This window comes from Leuresthes tenuis, unplaced genomic scaffold (genome assembly GCF_036924035.1).
Source record: "Leuresthes tenuis unplaced genomic scaffold, fLeuTen1.0.hap1 SCAF_19, whole genome shotgun sequence".
NCBI lineage: Eukaryota > Metazoa > Chordata > Actinopteri > Atheriniformes > Atherinopsidae > Leuresthes > Leuresthes tenuis.
Genome location: NW_027325373.1, coordinates 2,250,412 through 2,271,846, shown reverse-complemented (window position 1 = coordinate 2,271,846; position 21,435 = coordinate 2,250,412). Strand labels below are relative to the sequence as shown.

The following is a 21,435-nucleotide window of genomic DNA, read 5'->3' as shown; positions in this document are numbered from 1 at the left end:
TTTTGATAACTGCAGATGTTTTCGTCGTGTTTTTTCCCGCCTGAATAAAGTAGTTTTGAGGACTAAAACTGAACTTTTTTCCACCTGCTGCTCCAGCTGTGACGTGATCCGTCTGAACTGGAAAACTGGGGTTTCAAAGTCTGACTGTGAGCCATTATCTCCTCGGTTTAACGTCAGAAAATGCTCTGACCACGATAGCGCAGGTGCTAACTTTGCCAAAGGGTATTTTATAAATGCACAGCTGCAAGCGAACTGCACCGAGGCACCAGAAAGCATCGTGGAATACAATGTTATCTAAGAGAAATAAAAAGACACAGATTTAATGCTAATGTCACTGGTTTTGGACCAGACTTGGACAGATTTTCAGTCTAATCAGAGGGTATTTGCTGAATCAGCCCCGTTTCTGTCAGTTTTGTAACGATAATCAACACAAGAGCCATCGATCTGAAACTGTTGAATCTCTGCACATCGTTTTCTGTCACTTCTTTTTGCTCAAAATTACAGATCAAAGTATCAGTAAATACTTCTATTGGAATTTAATAATTTTGTTAGGAGCAAAAGTCCCGTTCTCAGATTGTTTTCACTTTACTGCAGCGTTGACAGACTTTTAACCAGGGAGCTCAAAGTTAGAGGCTCTTTAGGTGGAAACAATGTGGAGCTACTCTTTCCTTTGTTCTTGACAGGAAATGAGAGGTTTATGGACCTCTGAGGCAGCAGTGGAGGTGGTCAGAGTCCAAAGGATGCTTTTAGTGTAACCATGTAAGGGACCTAACGCTGCATCTTGTGCAATGTGTGAGTAAAAAGTCAAAGAGGATCTTAACCGGCTTCCCTTCATCGTACACCAAAGCAAAGCACTGGTCCTGATGAAAAAAAGAGCTCCTGAGAGCACAGATCGAGGTTAAACTGTGCTCATTGCATGAGAAAACATATGTATACCTTTTTATTCAACTACACCGACTCATGCTGGGACAAAAAAAAGATGCACAGCTACTTTCATGAGTTTGTTCTCAAGCTGAAGTTCACAAACTTCGACCTAAAGTCAAAGACAACAGGGCAGCCCTCAAAGACCTGCTGACCCATGAAACCGCCGCAGCTTCCTCCTGTGATACGTTTCTTTCTTTTTTCCTGACCCTCTGTGGGTTTTATTGCCAGTGGGCTGCATTATCAACCCCCCCACCCGCCCCGTCCCTATCCACAGGGCCCCAGGGGTATTTGAAGCGAGCGCCCCTCCTTTTGTAGTTACCTTGTTTGATCTGGGCCTGTAGCGCCGGGTTGGAGGGCTGAGAGGGGGCAGCAGGCGTCCTCCGAGGAGTCTCCGGGGTTCCTCCTGGTCTGGGAGGCCTGGAGGAGGATCACAAAGAGGAGACATCAAATATTAACGTGGCAGGGAGGAGAGAGGAGGGTTCGGCACAAAAACACACACACAAACGCACTCAGACGCCGAAAATTAAATCCAAAGAGACACACTCACAGAAACACAAGCATACATAAAAACCGGGAGCGCAGACAAACAATTTTTCACTTCAGTTCATGGAGCTACGTTTTTAAATGTGTGTGTGTGTGTGTGTGTGTGTGTGTGTGTGTGTGTGTGTGTGTGTTTTCTCAGGCTCCAGCCTATTGAATTTTGGTTGGAGGACACCGTCCTCTCTGAACAGACTGGAGGCGCCTAACTTTCAGAGACACACAAACACTTCCAATACAACAATCGATGGAGGGATCAATAAAGGTTGCCAGGCAACAAATCACTTCCAGGGAGCCCCGCTGCTGCAAAAAAAGACAAAATTCTACTTCAAGGAAAGAACAGAGGTCGCACACTTTGAGATGAGACGAGGCGACGCCTCCGAACGGTCGCAACAGGTCCCAAAAGGAACCTCTGAAAGATCATTACCTGCAGAAAGACCCGGCAAAATATGTGCTGAAGACCCCAAAACGAACTGCACACTGAATGCTTTTCTGTTCGAATCATTTCACACAGCCAGACAGTGAAGAAAGGATACAGTGAGGCTCATTCAGAACAGAAAACATGTGCACCTGCCCGTCCTCCCATTACTCCCACCCCTCACACGCCTTTCCTGAGGTTTCTGCAACGCTGAAGAATAGCTGTGAAGGCCATCTCAATAAAAGCCACATAATAAACCGTGTTTAGTGGAAATAAGCGCAGTTACGTGGGGGGTAAGGCAACCGTAAGAGTCCGAGCTCAGAGGACAACAAAGCGGCTGCCTTTCGAAGCTTAATGTTCCCGTGCTGTGACTACAGATTGCTGACATTCACTAACAACGTTATGAATTCTAACAGGTCACTTTATCTTGCTCCTCAGACTCCATGTGTTAAAGTGAATTACCCACGAGATCAACCTTTATCAGGCTGAATATTATAAATTCAGCATGTGGCTCATGGCTTTATCCCGGTCCTGTATCAGTAATGTGTGAACGGGCTGCGAAACGGGGCTCCAATCTAAATAAAATCTAATCCTGTCCATTTAAGTCAACTTAATTCGATTCAAACGCACATAAAAAGTAGATCTCACCTTTGAATTTTCTCAAGAGGGTTCAAACGAGCTTCAGGTGCATTCTGGGTCGAACTAAATGCATTCAGACACAAACAAGCGCCGAATGTATTCATTGGAAAGTAAAGCTTAAGCCATAAAGGTGGCTATAGATTTTTTTTATGGGACCTCTTCTTTTGCTTTCTGATGAAGTGAATCATTTCAGGTGAAGAAGTTACACAGGTTGCCATGGCAACGGGCCATAATCTCCATAATCATCTGGAGAAGCAGCAGCGTTGGTTCAGGAAAAAGCAGCCGGACGCTGTGATGAAATACCTGAACATCAGTGGTTGAGGAAAGCTTCTTTTCGAACTGCCGCACATCGAGAGGAACTTTTTCCACCGTCATAAATCTAAGATGAAAAAGCCCAAGAACCAAAACACTTTCAAATATTCAACAAGTGCTGGTTTGGAGTGTTGAAGTGGAAAAAAGCCAGGGAGAAGATCCTTGTTTGAGTTGAATAAAGAAGCTTGTGTCTGGGAGGACGCTGCACATTTACCCCCCCCCTGATCCGGAGATACCACACAAATAAAGTTCTTCGGTTCAGAGAAAGTTGGAAAGTTCTGACATCAGAGCTGCCAATTCCTGTTTATTAGTTTCAGGCTTTGATCTCAGTCATTGTTTCATTAAAAGCCAGCTGGTGGATCCTTCCCCAAGTGGAGGAGTTCAAGTATCTCTGGGTCTTGTTCACAGTGAGGGACGAACGGATCCGTCATGAAGAAGGAGCTGAGCCAGAAGGCGAAACTCTCTATTTACCGGTTCCTCACCTGTGGTCACGAGCTGTGGGAAGAGACCAAAAGAAGGAGATCGTGGATACAAGCGGCTGAAATGGGTTTCTGGGCTCTCCCTTACCGGGGGCTCACACCAAAAGCGTCGTGAGCGGCCAGCTGCCGTTCATTTTCAATGTAAGCTGGCGTCGATGAGCGGCCGGCGTTGTGAGCTTCAAGAGTTGAGAAAGGCTCAACTTTATGCAAATGAGCAGTGACGCGACGCCACGACAGCCAATCAGGGCCGATCTGGATTCCGAAGGCGGAAAAAAGGCGAAAAAAAGGTGGAAAAAAGCGGAAAACGGCAGAGCACAAACACAAAGAAACACAAAGAAGGCCCAGAGTACGATCCATGGTGAAAGAGGGAACCGATGTATGGATGGATTATTATATATATATATATGCTAGTTGCTATACATATAAGCCCCGCCCCTTCGGCCGCTTCCAGCTTCTTTGGCCGCTTCCGGCGGCAGAAGAAGTACAAGCGGCAGGTTGTGAGCCCCCGGTTAGAGATAGGGTGAGAAGCTCAGTCATCCGGGAGGAGCTCGGAGTAGAACCGCTGCTCCTCCGCATTGAGAGGAGTCAGATGAGGGGGCATCTGGTTAGGATGCCTCCTGGACGCCTCCCTGGTGAGGTGTTGTGGGCCCGTCCCACTGGGAGGAGACCTGGGGAAGACCCAGGACACGTTGGAGAGACTATGGCCTGGGAACGCCTCGGGGTCCCCCCGGAGGAGCTGGAAGAGGTGGCCGGGGACAGGGAGGTCTGGGCGACCCGGCCCCCGGAGAAGCGGCAGATAAGGGATGGATGGATCTGACCCTGGTGGGCTTGTTTTGGACGACTTGAGACTTGGCGAAGACTGCACAGACTTTAGGTTTAAATCAGGCCAGGATGTGGACGTTGGCTTAAAGAATTTTGACCTGGACACAGTTTGACTGACTTGAGATTAATTAGACTTGACTTTAAGTGGCCTGGAAAGACTAGATCTAACGTAGATTTTCCTTTTGAAAACTTCAAACTTGACAAACTGAGAGACCTAATGGAACTGGTCACGATTAAAGTAAAATTAAATCAACGAAGACGGAGGTTCGTCCCATGAATTTCACTTTTTAACAAGACCTGAGACTTGAACTGAAGCCGTGACGCCTTCTTTATGGTTTGAGTAGATGAGCTGGTTATGGCACAGACGATGCACAACGGCGCATTCTCCATCGAGTTCTTTCTTTCTTTCTGACGACAACAACAGGAATATCGTCTCCTTCCACTTCCGGGTGACGATCGCGGGAAAAGATATCCGATCCACCACATGCTTCTGCCATCAATACACACCTTTAGTGCACGTTTGGATCGAGGTATCTCGGGGTCTTAACCCGATCCGATTTTAGTCAGATTAAGGTGTCTACATGAACTGAATAACTCAGTTTTACTGTAATTTAGCCATTAATCCGATCCGATGGCGCTCATCTAACCGCACTGACTGAATGAATAAAGTGACCACCTGGATATGTTGAAGTTTCTTAGTTGACTTCAGTGCTCTTTATAAGCAAAGAAAGAGGGATTTTGTCCCCTTCTTGACATATTTGGGGTTTTTCTGAACCCTGGTTTGGTAAGAGCCTTTTTTTTTGGGTTGTTTTTCAGGTTCATCGGTACAACGCAGCTCAAAAAAAACGCTCGATCCGATCCACTGTCGTCTACGTGCACGTGTTTGTGTTTGTATCGAGTTATCTCGGAGTCTTAACCCGATCCGATTCATTTTTAGTCAGATTAAGGCGTCTACATGAGCTGAATAACTCAGTTTTACTGTAATTTAAACATTAATCCGATCCGATTTTAGTCAGATTAAAGTGTCTACATGAGCTGAATAACTCAGTTTTATTGTAATTTAGCCATTAATCCGATCCGATTTTAGTCAGATTAAGGTGTCTACATGAGCTGAATAACTCAGTTTTACTGTAATTTAAACATTAATCCGATCCGATTTTAGTCAGATTAAAGTGTCTACATGAGCTGAATAACTCAGTTTTATTGTAATTTAACCATTAATCCGATCCGATTTTAGTCAGATTAAGGTGTCTACATGAGCTGAATAACTCAGTTTTATTGTAATTTAACCATTAATCCGATCCGATTTTAGTCAGATTAAGGTGTCTACATGAGCTGAATAACTCAGTTTTACTGTAATTTAAACATTAATCCGATCCGATTTTAGTCAGATTAAGGTGTCTACATGAACTGAATAACTCAGTTTTATTGTAATTTAACCATTAATCCGATCCGATTTTAGTCAGATTAAGGTGTCTACATGAGCTGAATAACTCAGTTTTATTGTAATTTAGCCATTAATCCGATCCGATTTTAGTCAGATTAAGGTGTCTACATGAGCTGAATAACTCAGTTTTATTGTAATTTAGCCATTAATCCGATCCGATTTTAGTCAGATTAAGGCGTCTACATGAGCTGAATAACTCAGTTTTATTGTAATTTAACCATTAATCCGATCCGATGGCGCTCATCTAACCGCACTGACTGAATGAATAAAGTGACCACCTGGATATGTTGAAGTTTCTTAGTTGACTTCAGTGCTCTTTATAAGCAAAGAAAGAGGGATTTTGTCCCCTTCGTGACATATTTGGGGTTTTTCTGAACCCTGGTTTGGTAACAGCCTTTTTTTGGGTTGTTTTTCAGGTTCATCGGTACAACGCAGCTCAAAAAAAAACGCTTGATCCGATCCACTGTCGTCTACGTGCACGTGTTTGTGTTTGTATCAAGTTATCTCGGGGTCTTAACCCGATCCGATTCATTTTTAGTCAGATTAAGGCGTCTACATGAGCTGAATAACTCAATATTATTGTAATTTAGCCATTAATCCGATCCGATTTTAGTCAGATTAAGGCGTCTACATGAGCTGAATAACTCAATATTATTGTAATTTAGCCATTAATCCGATCCGATGGCGCTCATCTAACCGCACTGACTGTCGGCGGATTTAATAATCGACTGATAAGACGCTAAAAATGTCTCACTCGCTCCTTCTCTTCATTCCTCACTCCACTGTTCTTTGTGCAGCTCTGCCTCTCACCCTCCCTGCAGGGCTATGCTTGAAGCAGGTTGATGAAATGTTGTGCTGGTGTTACAGGAGCAGGACCTCGACCTCGGTGTTAAATCTTTCACAGCACAATGAGAGCTCAGACAGACTAAACAATCAGCTCACACACACACACACAAACTTGACACTGCTTGAATTTCAGCTACTTCTGGTTTAGCTGTTCATGTGAAGAGTCTCTGGTTCTGTGCTTTGAATTCAGCTTCTGTTCCAGCTTCTTTGAGTTGTTTTTCAGCTTCACCTGGTGAATCCAGGCATGTCGAGCTTCAGTTAAGATTTTTAAAATGAACTCATTTAAGGCAAAATCTGTTTTTGCTGGCAGAGATCTGAAGATTCTTACTGTGTGGAGGCTGAGAAGATGCTTGTGTCTTTTGGCCGGTTGGTTCTCAGTGTAGGTTTTTATAACATGTTTCTCACATATTTTATGTTATGTTATGTTTATGCATTTAGCAGACGCTAAAGCGACTTACAGATAGGCAGTTAGGGTAAGGGGGTCTTGCCTAAGGACCCCTACTGGAGGTAATACCTTTCATGCAGGGGATTTGAACCCAGATCTCCCACATGAAAGATGGCAATCATACCACTACTCTATCTATTTTAGTGATTGCACATCATAAATCCGGTCATATAAGCTAAAGGTTGCTATTAACGTACATTTTTAAAGAAAAAGAATCATATTTGAGTGTTTGTCACCTGGCCGGGGCTTTCTTCATGTGCTCTCCTACGAAGGTGGCGTTGGTCATGCCCATCAGAGTGTTGGCCAGCGAGATGACGGACAGGAGGTGCTGTGTGGTGACGGCCCGAGACACACCGTACGTCCCTTTACCCACGATGTCCGACAAAGTGAGCCTCCGACCTGTGGCCAGGGACAACTGACGCAGCAAAGACTCCTGGGAAACAGAAAGGTTGGGGAACAGTTCATGCATCAGCTCACGCTTTACTGCACAGAATCTTTTGCATCAGACAGTTACCTTGAAGGTGGGCAGCATGAGCGACATGTGACCTCCTCTGGAAATCAAACCGAAGGAGATGGGACAGTGCGGTCTGAGCATGCCCAGTCGTTCCAGACAGATGCCATCCAGCTGCTCATTGAGGCCCCAGGCATGCAGACAGGACATGAAGAGCTTTGCTGTGTCCATTGTCAGGTTGTACTCCAGCAGACTCAGAGACTTTGACTTCTCCTCACGCCTCCTCATCTCCTCCTCCTCCTCCTCATCTTCATCCAGCAGGTGCTCCTTGATGGTCTCCTTCATCGTTTCCTTCACCTGGTTTTGACCGAATAAATGATTTGTTGTAACCTTTGTGGAATATCTTCATTTGCTTCCTTTAAAACGCCCGCTTGTCTTCCTGCTGGTGTGTTCACTAACCTGTTTGAAGATTTTATTTGCCAGGAAGGACCCCCCCTTGTCGGCGCCGGCCTGGCTCTTCTGCAGCGTCTCGGGAGACACCAGCATGGGGTTGGGTCTCTGAGCTTCCTCCGTCAGCAGCTGAATGATCATGGCCTCCACGTCAAAGAACAGCACGTGCATGTCCGGGTCGGTCAGGTTGGTCTTCATCGCCTGAACCACCAGTGCATTGTGGGAGTATTTTGGCAAGTTACCCTGAAGAAGATTGGATTAAAAGAAGTTGTTAAGAGTCAAAAGCGATAGGACATCTCCATGGTTACAGCAGGTAAAGGTGTATAGGTGCTTTTTAGACTTCCAGGTGCCTCCTCTTGTCCACAGTTTAAAACCTTTCCCAATATCAGGAGAACCACTGTGGTACTTGTATGAGGATTGCTCCAGATCACACAAATGTATATATGTGTAAACAACACCTATTGCTTTAATCCCAGAGGAGTTATCGTCTAACTATGAAGTCAAATGTTGTGTTTTTCTTTAGGTTTTGGCCTAATCAAAGGCTTCCTGCCCAAACAACAGCGTCTGTTGGTTGGTCTGCTGGGAAAAAGTCTTCATGCTTTCACAGCTAATCGTGCTCTGTTCAATGATCAGCTAATCTGGCCAAATGGCAGACATATTCTCAGTGAATTACATGGAAACACAGACATGAGGTAGAAGGAAACCTTGGATAGTAAACAGGTGTTTCACACACTTCAGGACATCTCTCTTTGATTTAAACTTTGTTACTCAGCAAATTTATAAAGAATGAATGTAAGAAACGGTTCAAGCTTGATTCTGAACAATAAATACAACCACACAAATACGTAATTAACACACACAATCAGCTGTAAGTGCCACCAATATAAACCCGATGCAACTCGATCTTAACTGAATTAGAAAGAGCCTGGTACAAACGGAGCAATATGCAGAAAGGTGCCGTCCTTTTCATGGTAATGAGCTGATGACTGCAATTAGATAACTGTGATTCAGTTAGAAGACTGAACAGAAGCCGAGGAAATGAAGGGGGGGTTATGAGACGAGTGGAACGAGAGAATAAAGAGGACAAAAAGGAGGGATTTCTTTAAAATTAGTTCACAATGTCCAAGAAGTGTTTGGATTGTTCAAATGTGGTTTTGGGATCTGAAAATGTTCCCGTTTAGCTTGGAAAACAAAGCCAACATGCAGCTACAAAACGCTGCAGTTGCTGTGTTTCTATTCTCCGCTAGTTTACCTAAAAGTGTATTGTATGGCGTCGGCCATTTTGAAGTGCTGTTCAGCGTCTCAACTTGGACTTGGTCACATCGTGAAGTTAATTTCTGTCATGTGGAGTAAAGATGACAAACACCTCATGGGTCTAAAAAGACCATCATGCACTGGGCTCTAAAGACAGGAGCTAACGGAGCGCGCTAATGCCCTCTACTGCTAGCTGTAGCTAACATTTGCAGCTAAATATTTTGATATTCTTACCCTTGTAGAATGTGTTAAGAGCAATTAATACTCCTCAGATGTCCAAACCATGAAGCGGCTCGTCTCTTTTTCTTCCCGAGGACTTCAAAATCATTTGTAGAAATATATTATTGAAATGATATGTGAGATTAATTAGAAAGGTAACTCTGAAGGAGCTGGAAGGCTCCACAGTAGAGACCTTTCTATAAGCTGTACACTCCACAGAGCTGTGGTTCACACACCGCTTACAGAAAAAGAAGCAAGTTAAGAGTTCACCAAGAGGCATGTGGCAGAAGGAAAATGGAGTTTTCTGGCTCTAAAAGAAAAAGTGCGGCGCACATCACCCCAAGAATACCATCCCAACAGTGAAGCACGGTGGTGGCAGCATCATGCTGTGGGGAACGGGAAACTGGTCAGAAATAAGGGAATGAAAGACTGAAACATAGCATTTCAGTCTTCCAGCGATTTGAGACGGAGGTTCGCTTTCCAGCTGGACAATGACCCAAAGCATGACGTCATCGACGCCCGCCGCTGCAGCACAGCTCATTCACTCCGGTAAGAACGTCCATCTTACTCAAAGTCGTCGTCCACGTTGTCAAAATCTGATAAATATCCTGCCATGTTGCACAAAACTATCAGCAGCAAACTCTGTGTGAAGTTAGCCGACTGTCACAGAGCACGGAGTGAATAAGCTGTGCTGCGGGGGGGCGTGTGGATGAAGTGGGCCCAGTAGAGTGCCTGTGTAGAAATCCCTCCGTTAGCTCTCCTATAGCTGCAAGTAGCCACATAACAGCAGCTATGAGCTAACAGAGCTATAGCACACGTTCATTCATTCATTCTTCTTAAAGTATTGGTGAAATAAAGACAGATAATGCCTTATTTAGAGGCTGCATCCTCTAAGCCCCGTTCACTCCGTTATATGGATCTCCAGTTATCTAAATATCTTCCGAAGGACGCCGACTTTCACCAAACTGTTCTCGGTGAGTAGATGAACGTATTTCATGCCAGAAATAAGGTTTAAAAATACCGGAGTAGACGTCCATTAAGCTGCTAAAAGAAAGATGCAAATCAAAGAAAACCTTTTATGATTTCACGGGTTGATGGACTGGATGTGTAGGAGGCACAGAGGGAAAAAACATGATCAGCCATAAAGACTCCTGACTGACAGAGAGACAAGGCACCTGCAGCTGGGATGCACACGTGCACGTGCACGGCTCTGACAGTGAAGTCCTCCCTCAGCATCGATGTGTTTGTGGTCAACCGTCTGTGTGCAAAAAGTCAGTTACTGGTAAATATAGAGCGCTGTTTGTGCACGTGAGACGAGTAAACATACATGTACTTTGCATTTCTGCAACAGTTTGCCTACTTTTATAATCTGTTTATTAATTATTCTACTCATAGGGGAGTTCCATTCATACCGGCCAAACTCTTAGTCATAACTGCAAGCCAATAAAGCAGCGAGTGCACGGTGTGATGAATGTATTTGGTAAAAATTAATGAAATGTTCCAGATGATATGAAGAGAATTTTCCTGCTTTAAGTCATTTCCACCAAAACATTCGTGCCTGGATCTCGTGTTTCAGCAGGAGTTAGTGTGGAGATGCCCGTGTGTTACACTGGTGGAGAAACACTGCCACCTAAAGGAAGACCATCGCATTACACAACATTTACACATATTTCACACCTTTTGCTCACTTTGTGATTGATTAGATATCAAATTAAGATATATTAAGTTTTATTTTGGGCCAAAAAGTACAAAATTATCACCTGATGTGAAATATTGAAAGTTCTGCCGAACATTAACTATGTAAAATATGTTGTAAAAAAGGGAATTTTAGCCTGATTTCAACTGAAGTAGTGTTCAGATGACACTTAATTGAGCCTGCAGCCATTGGCTGAAAATACAAAGTAGCCATTTTCAGAGAAACGGCAACAAGATGAATCAAAATCCAACTGTGGTGTGATTGCATTTCCCATCAGCTGTTCTGCTGGTTTTATCATTTGCAGTAAAATTATTTAGAATTAAATCTGAAACCACTGAAAGGTGGAGGCATCTTTACCTTTTAGAGCCCACTGAATACACACAGCTCTGCAGGTCATTGTCCTGCAGGGCCCTTCTGGCAAACTCTGGCAGTCCAACACACACATGCACACACACGTGCACACACACGTGCACATCCACAAAGACCGGTCAGACAGCACACCGAGGCTGAAGAGAAATACAACACGCACAACGTCTTTGAAAACACATTTTTCATGACATATTGAACTCTGTCTTTCTGCCGTTATCAAACTGAAGCCATTTGGGGGAAACTTTGCAGATCAGATGTGTTCGAGGGAGGTTTTTAGCAGATAACGGGCTGTTGTTGGCGCAGTCTTCATGCACCATCTGAGAGGAAACAATAAATCCAACGGACGTCCAGCACAACAAACTGTCCAAAAACACACCGGTAAGACTTCTTGGTGACTTTGGCCAACAAAAAAGGTCTATTCTACGAAATTAAAGCTAAAATCATCATGTTGCAGTGCTTTTTCCCCCCTAAACAATTGATATAAACAGTTACTGCTGCCTAAACTACCATAGAGCAAGTGAATTGCTTTCAGCACTTAGATATTTAGAAACATACTTCCAGGACCAAGTCGAACAGAAAAAACCTTTAATTCAGTGCAACAGAGCCAGAAGTGTTGTCTTTTTCATTGTAAAACTGCTGATCTGATTACTGACGATGCCTCTAAATCTAAAGGTTAACTGTGAAACTTAAAGGTCCTCAGACCCGACCGAAGCCAAGGATCTATGTTCAGGATCTATGGAGCTGATGAATCCAAAGTAAGATGCTTTAACGTAATGAGTGTTCTGCAGCAGCAGCATCCCGGCCACCGTAGAAACAACCAAGACAAAAACTAAACCAGTGGCCTGACAAAAATGGCCTTCGGGAGTTCTTTATTCGGGGTGTTTGTGTCCACGTCTGGAGGCAGAAACGCCTGAAAGCTCATGTGACCAGTCGTGTGAGTAATATGTTCACGTCAGAAGTGATTCCATCTCCCTTTTATGTGCCACAGTTAGTTATTTATTCCTATATGTGCACACACACACATTATGGAGTTATACTATGAGAAAAGCTACAAGAATAAAGGTTTTTGTGATTGGGGGGGGGAGCTTCCTCCTCTCTTTTGGTTCTCATAACACAGTCTGAACTCCTTTTCCCACAGCATTGAACGGCCAGTAAACATAAATAATATAAATAGCATCATTTTGTGAGTCAGACAACTCTGAGCCAGCTTCCTGACAGCTTGTCTCTTTCTTGGAAGAAATAAATGTTTAGTGTTCATCGTATCCAGTGACTCTGAAACTAATGTGGAGAGAATTTTTCTGACATATTGGTCCTTCGAGCCGGATCCTAAAATCCTTTCCACCACCCAGGATCGGAGCTGAAACCGTGTACAGGGGGGGGGGGGCAGGACTCCTAACTGAAGGAGGAGTTTCTGATGGAGGCCGGCTGCCACTGGCTGGAGGAAAGGTGACGGGATCTATTTTTAAATCAGTGGCCAGACTCGCTGAAAACTTCGGTCCCACCAGTGGATTTATGGTAAGGATCCCTTTGTGTTACTACAGTTGGTGAGACAGTGTCATTATTAAGACAAAAATATACATATATATCTTAAAATCATGCCGGAGAACAACTTAACAACTTAAAAATGCACCTATAAAAAAAATCCTTACATATTGCACAAGTTTTAAGACCCATACATACAAAAACAAGACATTTTCAAGTCTTTTTAAGGTATTATTTCCAAATTCATAAATTCAATGCTTTTAAGACTTTTTAAGACCCCGCGGGAATCCTGCTCATGACACGGATACATTCACAGATCAGTGCTTTCAGCAGAAGCAGCAGAGGACAAACTCAAAGTCACACAGAAATCTGACCAGCAAACAAATATCAGCTGTAAACACACACGGTTAAAGGCTTGGGGCTGGCTGGCTGGAATTGTTTGGGTTTATAGTCTGACAGTTCATGGCCATTATCCATCATTACACACGGCAGGGAACAACACACTCACATGCACACACACAGGGGTAGTGGATGGTTTTGAGCAATAATCAGAGATGATATGAGGTACAAATGGCACCGAGGTGGGAGGAAGAAAAGAGGGCAGCAGTGTTGTTGATCTGATAGAAGGGAGGAAAGATTACAGGTGTTTATTTTCAGAAAAGAGTCGCAATTATGGCTGTTAGGGCAGAAGAAGGCAAAGAAAAAGAGGACAACACAGTCTGTACGGTAAGAGCAAAAAGAAGAAACAGGTGCAAAACTCCTGGAACACATGGAGGCTAAACGTCAAACTGTAGTAGGAGCTGAACTCAACTCTGTTGGAGCACTAAATTATTCATAGAGTTTGTTTTCTGAGCTGGGATACCCGTGTGGGTGGAGTTTTCTCTGTCAGGGCAGATCAGCCCATCCAAGTATGATGAGTGAACCTGCGACCGTTTGCTGAAAAGAGCTCAAAACATGAGGAGCTGATTTTTAACATTCAGCCCCTTCGTGTTGGCGCTGCGATGCTGTTTGCTAATTCTGCATCAAACAAGTAACGCTTTGGTCTCCTCAGTCGCACACGAATGAGCGTACGAGGGGCTGTGTGAGGGTTTGGCGTCTCGCCCAAGGACACGTTAACACGTGGAAGGGCTGGGCATTAAATCACTGATCGTCCGACCGGAAGAGCCCCGTCTTCCCCCACTTAGGCTGCAAAACAGTCCTCATAAAAAAGGCAATAAAGTGGAACATACTCCCACTTTGTGGATCTGTGCATGTCAGATATTAAATTCATTCCATGTCTGTGTGACGCTGTGACTTTGTGACCCACTGATGGGCGGATCTGGCAGAACTCTGCTTCCACTGAAGCATTTTAAAAGACGCCATTGCCAGGTTTTGTATGTTTTTGCTGCTAATGTGCTGCCAGTGCGGTTATTCACAGTTCTGTGGTCAAGTCTCTTTCCTAAGAAAAGGAATCGTTGGAGCTGGGAAACTCAGCTGTTGTGCAGTTTTAGGTTGTAAATGCTAATGTTTGTTGTACATTTGTTCATTTCTCCACCAATGAAGCTGTAATTAGGGGGTAATTGTTGTATTCTACAGTTGTCTCATTGTCATATATATCTAGTGTTTTCTTCCTTGCTTCTACCTATTTCTTATCAATTTGATGGTAAGAAACAAACAAAAACAAATAACAGAAATAAAATAAAAAGATGCTACGTTAGCCTTGCTAACTATCACGTTAGCATGTTGTGCTAATGTTATTTCAACAGACACCGAGTCATGAGTCATTAGCAGCTCTTTAATACATAGTTTGTCACTTCCTGTATGAAGCAGGAGGTCTGTTAGGTGTTCGCTGTCTGGTATTATTTATTAACTACATGGAGCAATGTGGGGAGAGCCAATTTACTGTTAGCATGTTAGCACGCTACGTTCTACACATTAGCTACATTTAGATGGATTGTGCACACCTCTCTTGATATTAGTTTATCTAAAGCACTGCAGAAATAATAAAAAATATTTAGAAACTGGCAAAAACAAAGGTTAACATGTCCTAAATTAAGCTGAGTTCAAAGAATTATGAGACAGTGACGAACATCCGTTAAAAGCTGTGCTGATTTCTCCTCTGAAACCTCTAAAATTGATCCGTACAAAGTCGGGCTCTGACAAAAGAAACACTGGATTAATTCATTTCATCATTATGACATTTAAGAGCATCTTCCCTGGGAGACGCCAGGAACTGGTCTGTTGACCTTTGGTTGTCTCCAACAGACTTTTAATTGGTCCCCGACTTCAGCCAGCTATCTGATCAAGATGACCAGTGTGTGTGTGTGTGTGTGTGTGTGTGTGTGTGTGTGTGTGTGAATCTATTCTAGTTGAATAAGACAGACACTGAAAGAAAAAAAACTTTGGGATAAAGAGACATTAAATCTGTATCCGTTCATGCCGACGTTAGACAAGTCAAATTCCTCGGACTGAAGGTGGGACGCCATTTTGTTTTTGGCTAAAGTTAGACCTTTAACCCAGCTTTGGATGCCAGATAACGGTGTAGCCACTGAGATCTTTTCACTGTTGTTTTCCTTTCACAGCACGGTGGAACATGTAGATGAAAATGAGCCCGTGTGGCTAAATCTGGAACGTTCACATGACCAACTGGAGCACTCCTGTTAATGAACATGCACCGTCCCTTTTTAAATAACCTGAATTGTTTAAATAAGCTGAAAACCAAATTTCTAATTACAGTTTAAAGGTTTTCAACAGGTAATACTGCATTACTGGATTGTTAATTCTCCTTTTTCCCTGCTAAATGCATAAATGTGGAGCTGTTTTGGGGGTTTTTCCATGCAAAAATACATTTTATGCCTTAAAATCAGCAGATTTGCCCCCTGCTAATGAATGATACCCGATAAGAATAGTTCCTGCCATTCATCTGCTGTTAGTTAACGACTCAAATCCTTCAGCACGAGCTCGCACGGCGGTGTGTAACGGTAACTGTGAGGCGCTGTCCTTACCTTGTCAGCATTATCTGCAGCCAGCAGGTTGGTGGCGAGCGTCTGCAGTTTGTGCTGCGCCATGTTCTTCAGCGCTGCCAGGCTGCGGCGAGTCATCGCCTGCTTCAGGTTGACCGCAGAGTGGCTCAGAGCATCCACGGTGGCCGGGGCCAGCTCATCGCAGGCGTTCAGGATCTCCACTGCGGTTATTCCCATCACACAGCGATCCAGAGCTCCTGAAAACACAAGTAAACGAGGCCTTAAAGGGTCAGAAATGGTCAGATATGGAACCACCTTCGTGTTCTCTAGAGCTTTTTCTTTAGTACAATCACATATAAAAACCTCGGTGATCACATTCCTGCTCCCAGTAACATGAATCCAAACATTTTGCTCCCAGTCCAGAGCAGAACAGCTTGATTGGCCCCCCAGAACCTTTAAGATGAACTGGAACATTAATGCTTTTATCTCCGACTCGCCTCAGACCAGAGGTTTCTTCCTGGTTCTGGTTCTGCCAGAGGTTTCTTCCTGGTTCTGCCAGAGGTTTCTTCCTGGTTCTGGTTCTGCCAGAGGTTTCTTCCTGGTTCTGCCAGAGGTTTCTTCCTGAGTCTGGTTCTGTCAGAGGTTTCTTCCTGGTTCTGGTTCTGCCAGAGGTTTCTTCCTGGTTCTGCCAGAGGTTTCTTCCTGGTTCTGGTTCTGCCTGAGGTTTCTTCCTGGTTCTGCCAGAGGTTTCTTCCTGGTTCTGGTTCTGTCAGAGGTTTCTTCCTGGTTCTGGTTCTGTCAGAGGTTTCTTCCTGGTTCTGGTTCTGCCAGAGGTTTCTTCCTGGTTCTGGTTCTGTCAGAGGTTTCTTCCTGGTTCTGGTTCTGCCAGAGGTTTCTTCCTGTTAAAGGGAGTTGTTCCTTTCCACAGTCCCTCAGGCTCAGGACGGGAGATTGGACTGAAGACAAGTTTCGGTCCAATTTGTTGGTTTCCTTAGCTAGGATATTATTTTTGAATTGGCTCCATATGAATTAATTGGATTATGATTACAATGAATTGAATTCAAATTGGCTTGAATTGGACTTTATTATTTAAGTGCTGGCGCTTTATAAATAAAATTGAATTGAATTGAATTGAATTGGACCCCCCCCCCCAGCACCTTTAAGATGATCTGGAACATTAACGCTTTTATCTCCGACTCGCCTTCACTTTACTCTTCATTCCCATCACACACTTGCTCCCAGTTTCTGGCTGTTTTCCTCCTCTCGCCCTTGCTTTCTCCTTCATACCAAAGCTCCAATCTTCCCCTCCCATTCGTCTCGATGCTCAGTATGATCATCAAGAGTCTCTCGAATATGACTCAGGTCACAGATGGTCTTGTCCATCTCTGTCTGCAACATTTCTCAAGCGTTGCAGGACGAGAGAGACCTCATTAAACCGAGCTGACATCAGTATTCAGTCTGGTATTGAGTGAGAGGAGAAGTGGCACCATTAAAACCATGTGTGCACGTGAGTCATGGCCCTATTACCTGTCCAATGCCTGAGAACACATGCACACACCTGCCTTAATTTCACACTTAGCCTCCCTGCAGTCTCCCAACACTACGGCTCATTCAGATGAGCAACCTGACCGAGTCTCTGCGGCAGCTCGTCATCATTCAGGCTAATGTTGCCCCGCGTTACGCCATAAACACGCTCGCTGCTCATCCGGTTGTCGTGGCGATAGTCTCCACAGCTCTGCGTCAGTGCTGATGAACAGGCAGTAACCATTAGTAGCTCTATGGTGTCTAAGAGGGATGTTCCTGTATGTTAGCCTAATGGTCCCCCCCGATTTAAACCCCAGCACCGACAGAATCTTACATCAATTGGGCTCAAATGAGTCTGAACTCATTTTACTGCATTCTGCCACAGATTAAATATATTGTAGAAGTAGAAAGATCATTAAATGCATTCCAGTCCGTGGTGGAATCTGTTTCCATCCAGACCCAAAACCTGAGGTTGTCCCGAGTAATTCACCAAAACCTTGATTTATTTACCTCAAGAAAGTAGAAATCTGAAATTTGAGAGGCGAAACCTTCAGTTTTCACTGTAAACTTTAGCCTAAAAACAATGGTTTGAGCCTATGGATATATATATATATATTCAGGCATGAAAGGGCATGAGTTGAGTGAGTTTAATAAAGCAGAGAATGATGTAAAGCCACCAAAACAAAGCTTTTAGAAGCTTTTCTCCTTCCTGTGTAAAGTAGGGCTGAGCGATTTTATCGATATTTTGTTTCCCGATAAAGTTTTTTTCAGCTGTGAATATCGCTTTTTTTTTTTTTTTTTTTTTTTTTTTTTTTAAATTCTATATTTTTTTTAAAGCCAACTTTATTGAAAAGTCAGACGTCACAATTAGTGAAAACAGAATTTATCACTGTTTTGCATAATGCGATTATGCAAAACAGTGATAAATTAGTTATATAAAGTGGTTTTGATGGCTTTTCTGTTTATAGAATGTAGGATTGTTGTAATTTATTGTTTGAGCTCCTTCTCAAAAGTTAAAAAAGATGGTTTGTGATCAGAGAATTTGGATTTGTGTTTATGGTATTTAGCAAGTAAAACAAGCAGGTTGATGATGTAATATTCACAACATAAACATGAGTCTGCGTACGTCCTTCCGGGTCAAAGGTCGGACCAGCAGTCCAATCAGCAATAATTCATGTCAAATCACACTGTCCTTTTAAAATCTTTCAGAAAATTATGTGTATTAAATCATATTGAATCGTATCGAATCGTTGGCTGAATGCCGTGTATCGTATCGTGAGATCAGTGTATCTCGACAGCTCTAACGTGGTGCATCAACACCCATCCACAACATTAATATAACCTTCTGCACAGGTTTCATTTTCATTAGTTGAAGAACAGATGAGAGACAGAATCATTCAGAGGGAGAAACAGTTTCACTCTGCAGCCACTGGCAACTTTTAAGGTGCATCTTACACAATAACTGAGAAGTAAACACTCTGACCAGGCAGCTAGTTTGTAAGCAGTTATGCTGCATGACAAACACTGTAATGTTGACTCGGTTTGACATTTTCCTAGAAATATATTCCATTTCCTGCCTTAGAGAAGAACAGCGGCAGAATGACTGGTTCAAAGCAAAGCAAACCAGAGCAGACAGACAGCCTGAGACGGCAAAACTTCCACAAAACTGAGTTGACAGCCGTCTCAATACCACGCTGCTCGGTTTGGACATCTGTGGTGAACCCAGTGAGCCTGCTGGGGTTTATACAGGTTTTAGCTTGATGAAACTCCGTGTTCCAGAGACTGAAAACAGTGAGCATCTCCATTTAGGATGAATCATTGAAGCCATCGCACAGTTTCTGAATTAGTTTGGGTTAAAAATACTGACGGCACACCTTGAAATTTAGTAAAAACCCTTTCAACGAGCGGATCAAGATTTATCCGACAGTGGCTGTTTGGTGATGTCATCAACAAAGCCTCATGATGTCATTACGCTTCTGACCAGCATGAATAACTGTTTAATTTCTCAAATGATTTTATGTCCATGTGACATTATTGTGGTTATTAACTTGTGTTTCCCTGTTCCAGCAGGTATCCTTTGAATGGTGTTATGGTGTTTTTCCCCCCTCTTTTCCCTCTTTTCTGTCTTCTCAAACCCCAGCTGGTCCAGGCGGATGGACACCCTTCCTGGTTCTGGTTCTGCCAGAGGTTTCTTCCTGGTTCTGGTTCTGCCAGAGGTTTCTTCCTGGTTCTGCCAGAGGTTTCTTCCTGGTTCTGGTTCTACCAGAGGTTTCTTCCTGGTTCTGGTTCTGCCAGAGGTTTCTTCCTGGTTCTTCCAGAGGTTTCTTCCTGGTTCTGGTTCTGCCAGAGGTTTCTTCCTGGTTCTGGTTCTGCCAGAGGTTTCTTCCTGGTTCTGGTTCTGCCAGAGGTTTCTTCCTGGTTCTGGTTCTGCCAGAGGTTTCTTCCTGGTTCTGCCAGAGGTTTCTTCCTGGTTCTGCCAGAGGTTTCTTCCTGGTTCTGGTTCTGCCAGAGGTTTCTTCCTGAGTCTGGTTCTGCCAGAGGTTTCTTCCTGGTTCTGGTTCTGCCAGAGGTTTCTTCCTGAGTCTGGTTCTGCCAGAGGTTTCTTCCTGGTTCTGGTTCTGCCAGAGGTTTCTTCCTGAGTCTGGTTCTGCCAGAGGTTTCTTCCTGGTTCTGGTTCTGCCAGAGGTTTCTTCCTGAGTCTGGTTCTGCCAGAGGTTTCTTCCTGGTTCTGCCAGAGGTTTCTTCCTGGTTCTGCCAGAGGTTTCTTCCTGGTTCTGGTTCTGCCAGAGGTTTCTTCCTGGTTCTGGTTCTGCCAGAGGTTTCTTCCTGGTTCTGGTTCTGCCAGAGGTTTCTTCCTGGTTCTGGTTCTGCCAGAGGTTTCTTCCTGGTTCTGGTTCTGCCAGAGGTTTCTTCCTGGTTCTGGTTCTGCCAGAGGTTTCTTCCTGGTTCTGGTTCTGCCAGAGGTTTCTTCCTGAGTCTGGTTCTGCCAGAGGTTTCTTCCTGAGTCTGGTTCTGCCAGAGGTTTCTTCCTGGTTCTGCCAGAGGTTTCTTCCTGGTTCTGCCAGAGGTTTCTTCCTGGTTCTGGTTCTGCCAGAGGTTTCTTCCTGGTTCTGCCAGAAGTTTCTTCCTGGTTCTGGTTCTGCCAGAGGTTTCTTCCTGGTTCTGGTTCTGCCAGAGGTTTCTTCCTGGTTCTTCCAGAGGTTTCTTCCTGGTTCTGGTTCTGCCAGAGGTTTCTTCCTGGTTCTGGTTCTGCCAGAGGTTTCTTCCTGGTTCTGCCAGAGGTTTCTTCCTGGTTCTGGTTCTACCAGAGGTTTCTTCCTGGTTCTGGTTCTGCCAGAGGTTTCTTCCTGGTTCTTCCAGAGGTTTCTTCCTGGTTCTGGTTCTGCCAGAGGTTTCTTCCTGGTTCTGGTTCTGCCAGAGGTTTCTTCCTGGTTCTGGTTCTGCCAGAGGTTTCTTCCTGGTTCTGGTTCTGCCAGAGGTTTCTTCCTGGTTCTGCCAGAGGTTTCTTCCTGGTTCTGCCAGAGGTTTCTTCCTGGTTCTGCCAGAGGTTTCTTCCTGGTTCTGGTTCTGCCAGAGGTTTCTTCCTGGTTCTGGTTCTGCCAGAGGTTTCTTCCTGGTTCTGGTTCTGCCAGAGGTTTCTTCCTGGTTCTGCCAGAGGTTTCTTCCTGGTTCTGGTTCTGCCAGAGGTTTCTTCCTGGTTCTGGTTCTGCCAGAGGTTTCTTCCTGGTTCTGGTTCTGCCAGAGGTTTCTTCCTGGTTCTGGTTCTGCCAGAGGTTTCTTCCTGGTTCTGGTTCTGCCAGAGGTTTCTTCCTGGTTCTGGTTCTGCCAGAGGTTTCTTCCTGAGTCTGGTTCTGCCAGAGGTTTCTTCCTGGTTCTGCCAGAGGTTTCTTCCTGGTTCTGCCAGAGGTTTCTTCCTGGTTCTGGTTCTGCCAGAGGTTTCTTCCTGGTTCTGCCAGAAGTTTCTTCCTGGTTCTGGTTCTGCCAGAGGTTTCTTCCTGGTTCTGGTTCTGCCAGAGGTTTCTTCCTGGTTCTGGTTCTGCCAGAGGTTTCTTCCTGTTAAAGGGAGTCGTTCCTTTCCACAGTCCCTCAGGCTCAGGACGGGAGATTGGACTGAAGACAAGTTTCGGTCCAATCTGTTGGTTTCTTTAGCTCGGATATTATTTTTGAATTGGCTCCATA

The 21,435-nt window shown here is 44.3% G+C and overlaps 1 protein-coding gene across 3 annotated transcripts in view; it reads right to left on the bottom strand.

Moving 5' to 3' along the window:
* The window catches only part of LOC140276689 (WD repeat-containing protein 7), a 119,849-nt gene that overhangs the window by 78,406 nt on the left and 20,008 nt on the right, over positions 1-21,435 (bottom strand). For all 3 annotated transcript variants that reach the window (XM_072371487.1, XM_072371489.1, XM_072371488.1), the window contains exons 15-19: positions 15,775-15,989; positions 7,780-8,013; positions 7,384-7,677; positions 7,106-7,302; positions 1,244-1,341 (exon numbers count right to left, since the gene is read on the bottom strand). In XM_072371487.1, the coding sequence (XP_072227588.1) occupies positions 1,244-1,341; positions 7,106-7,302; positions 7,384-7,677; positions 7,780-8,013; positions 15,775-15,989 (1,038 nt within the window). The remainder of the gene's footprint in view (positions 1-1,243; positions 1,342-7,105; positions 7,303-7,383; positions 7,678-7,779; positions 8,014-15,774; positions 15,990-21,435) is intronic.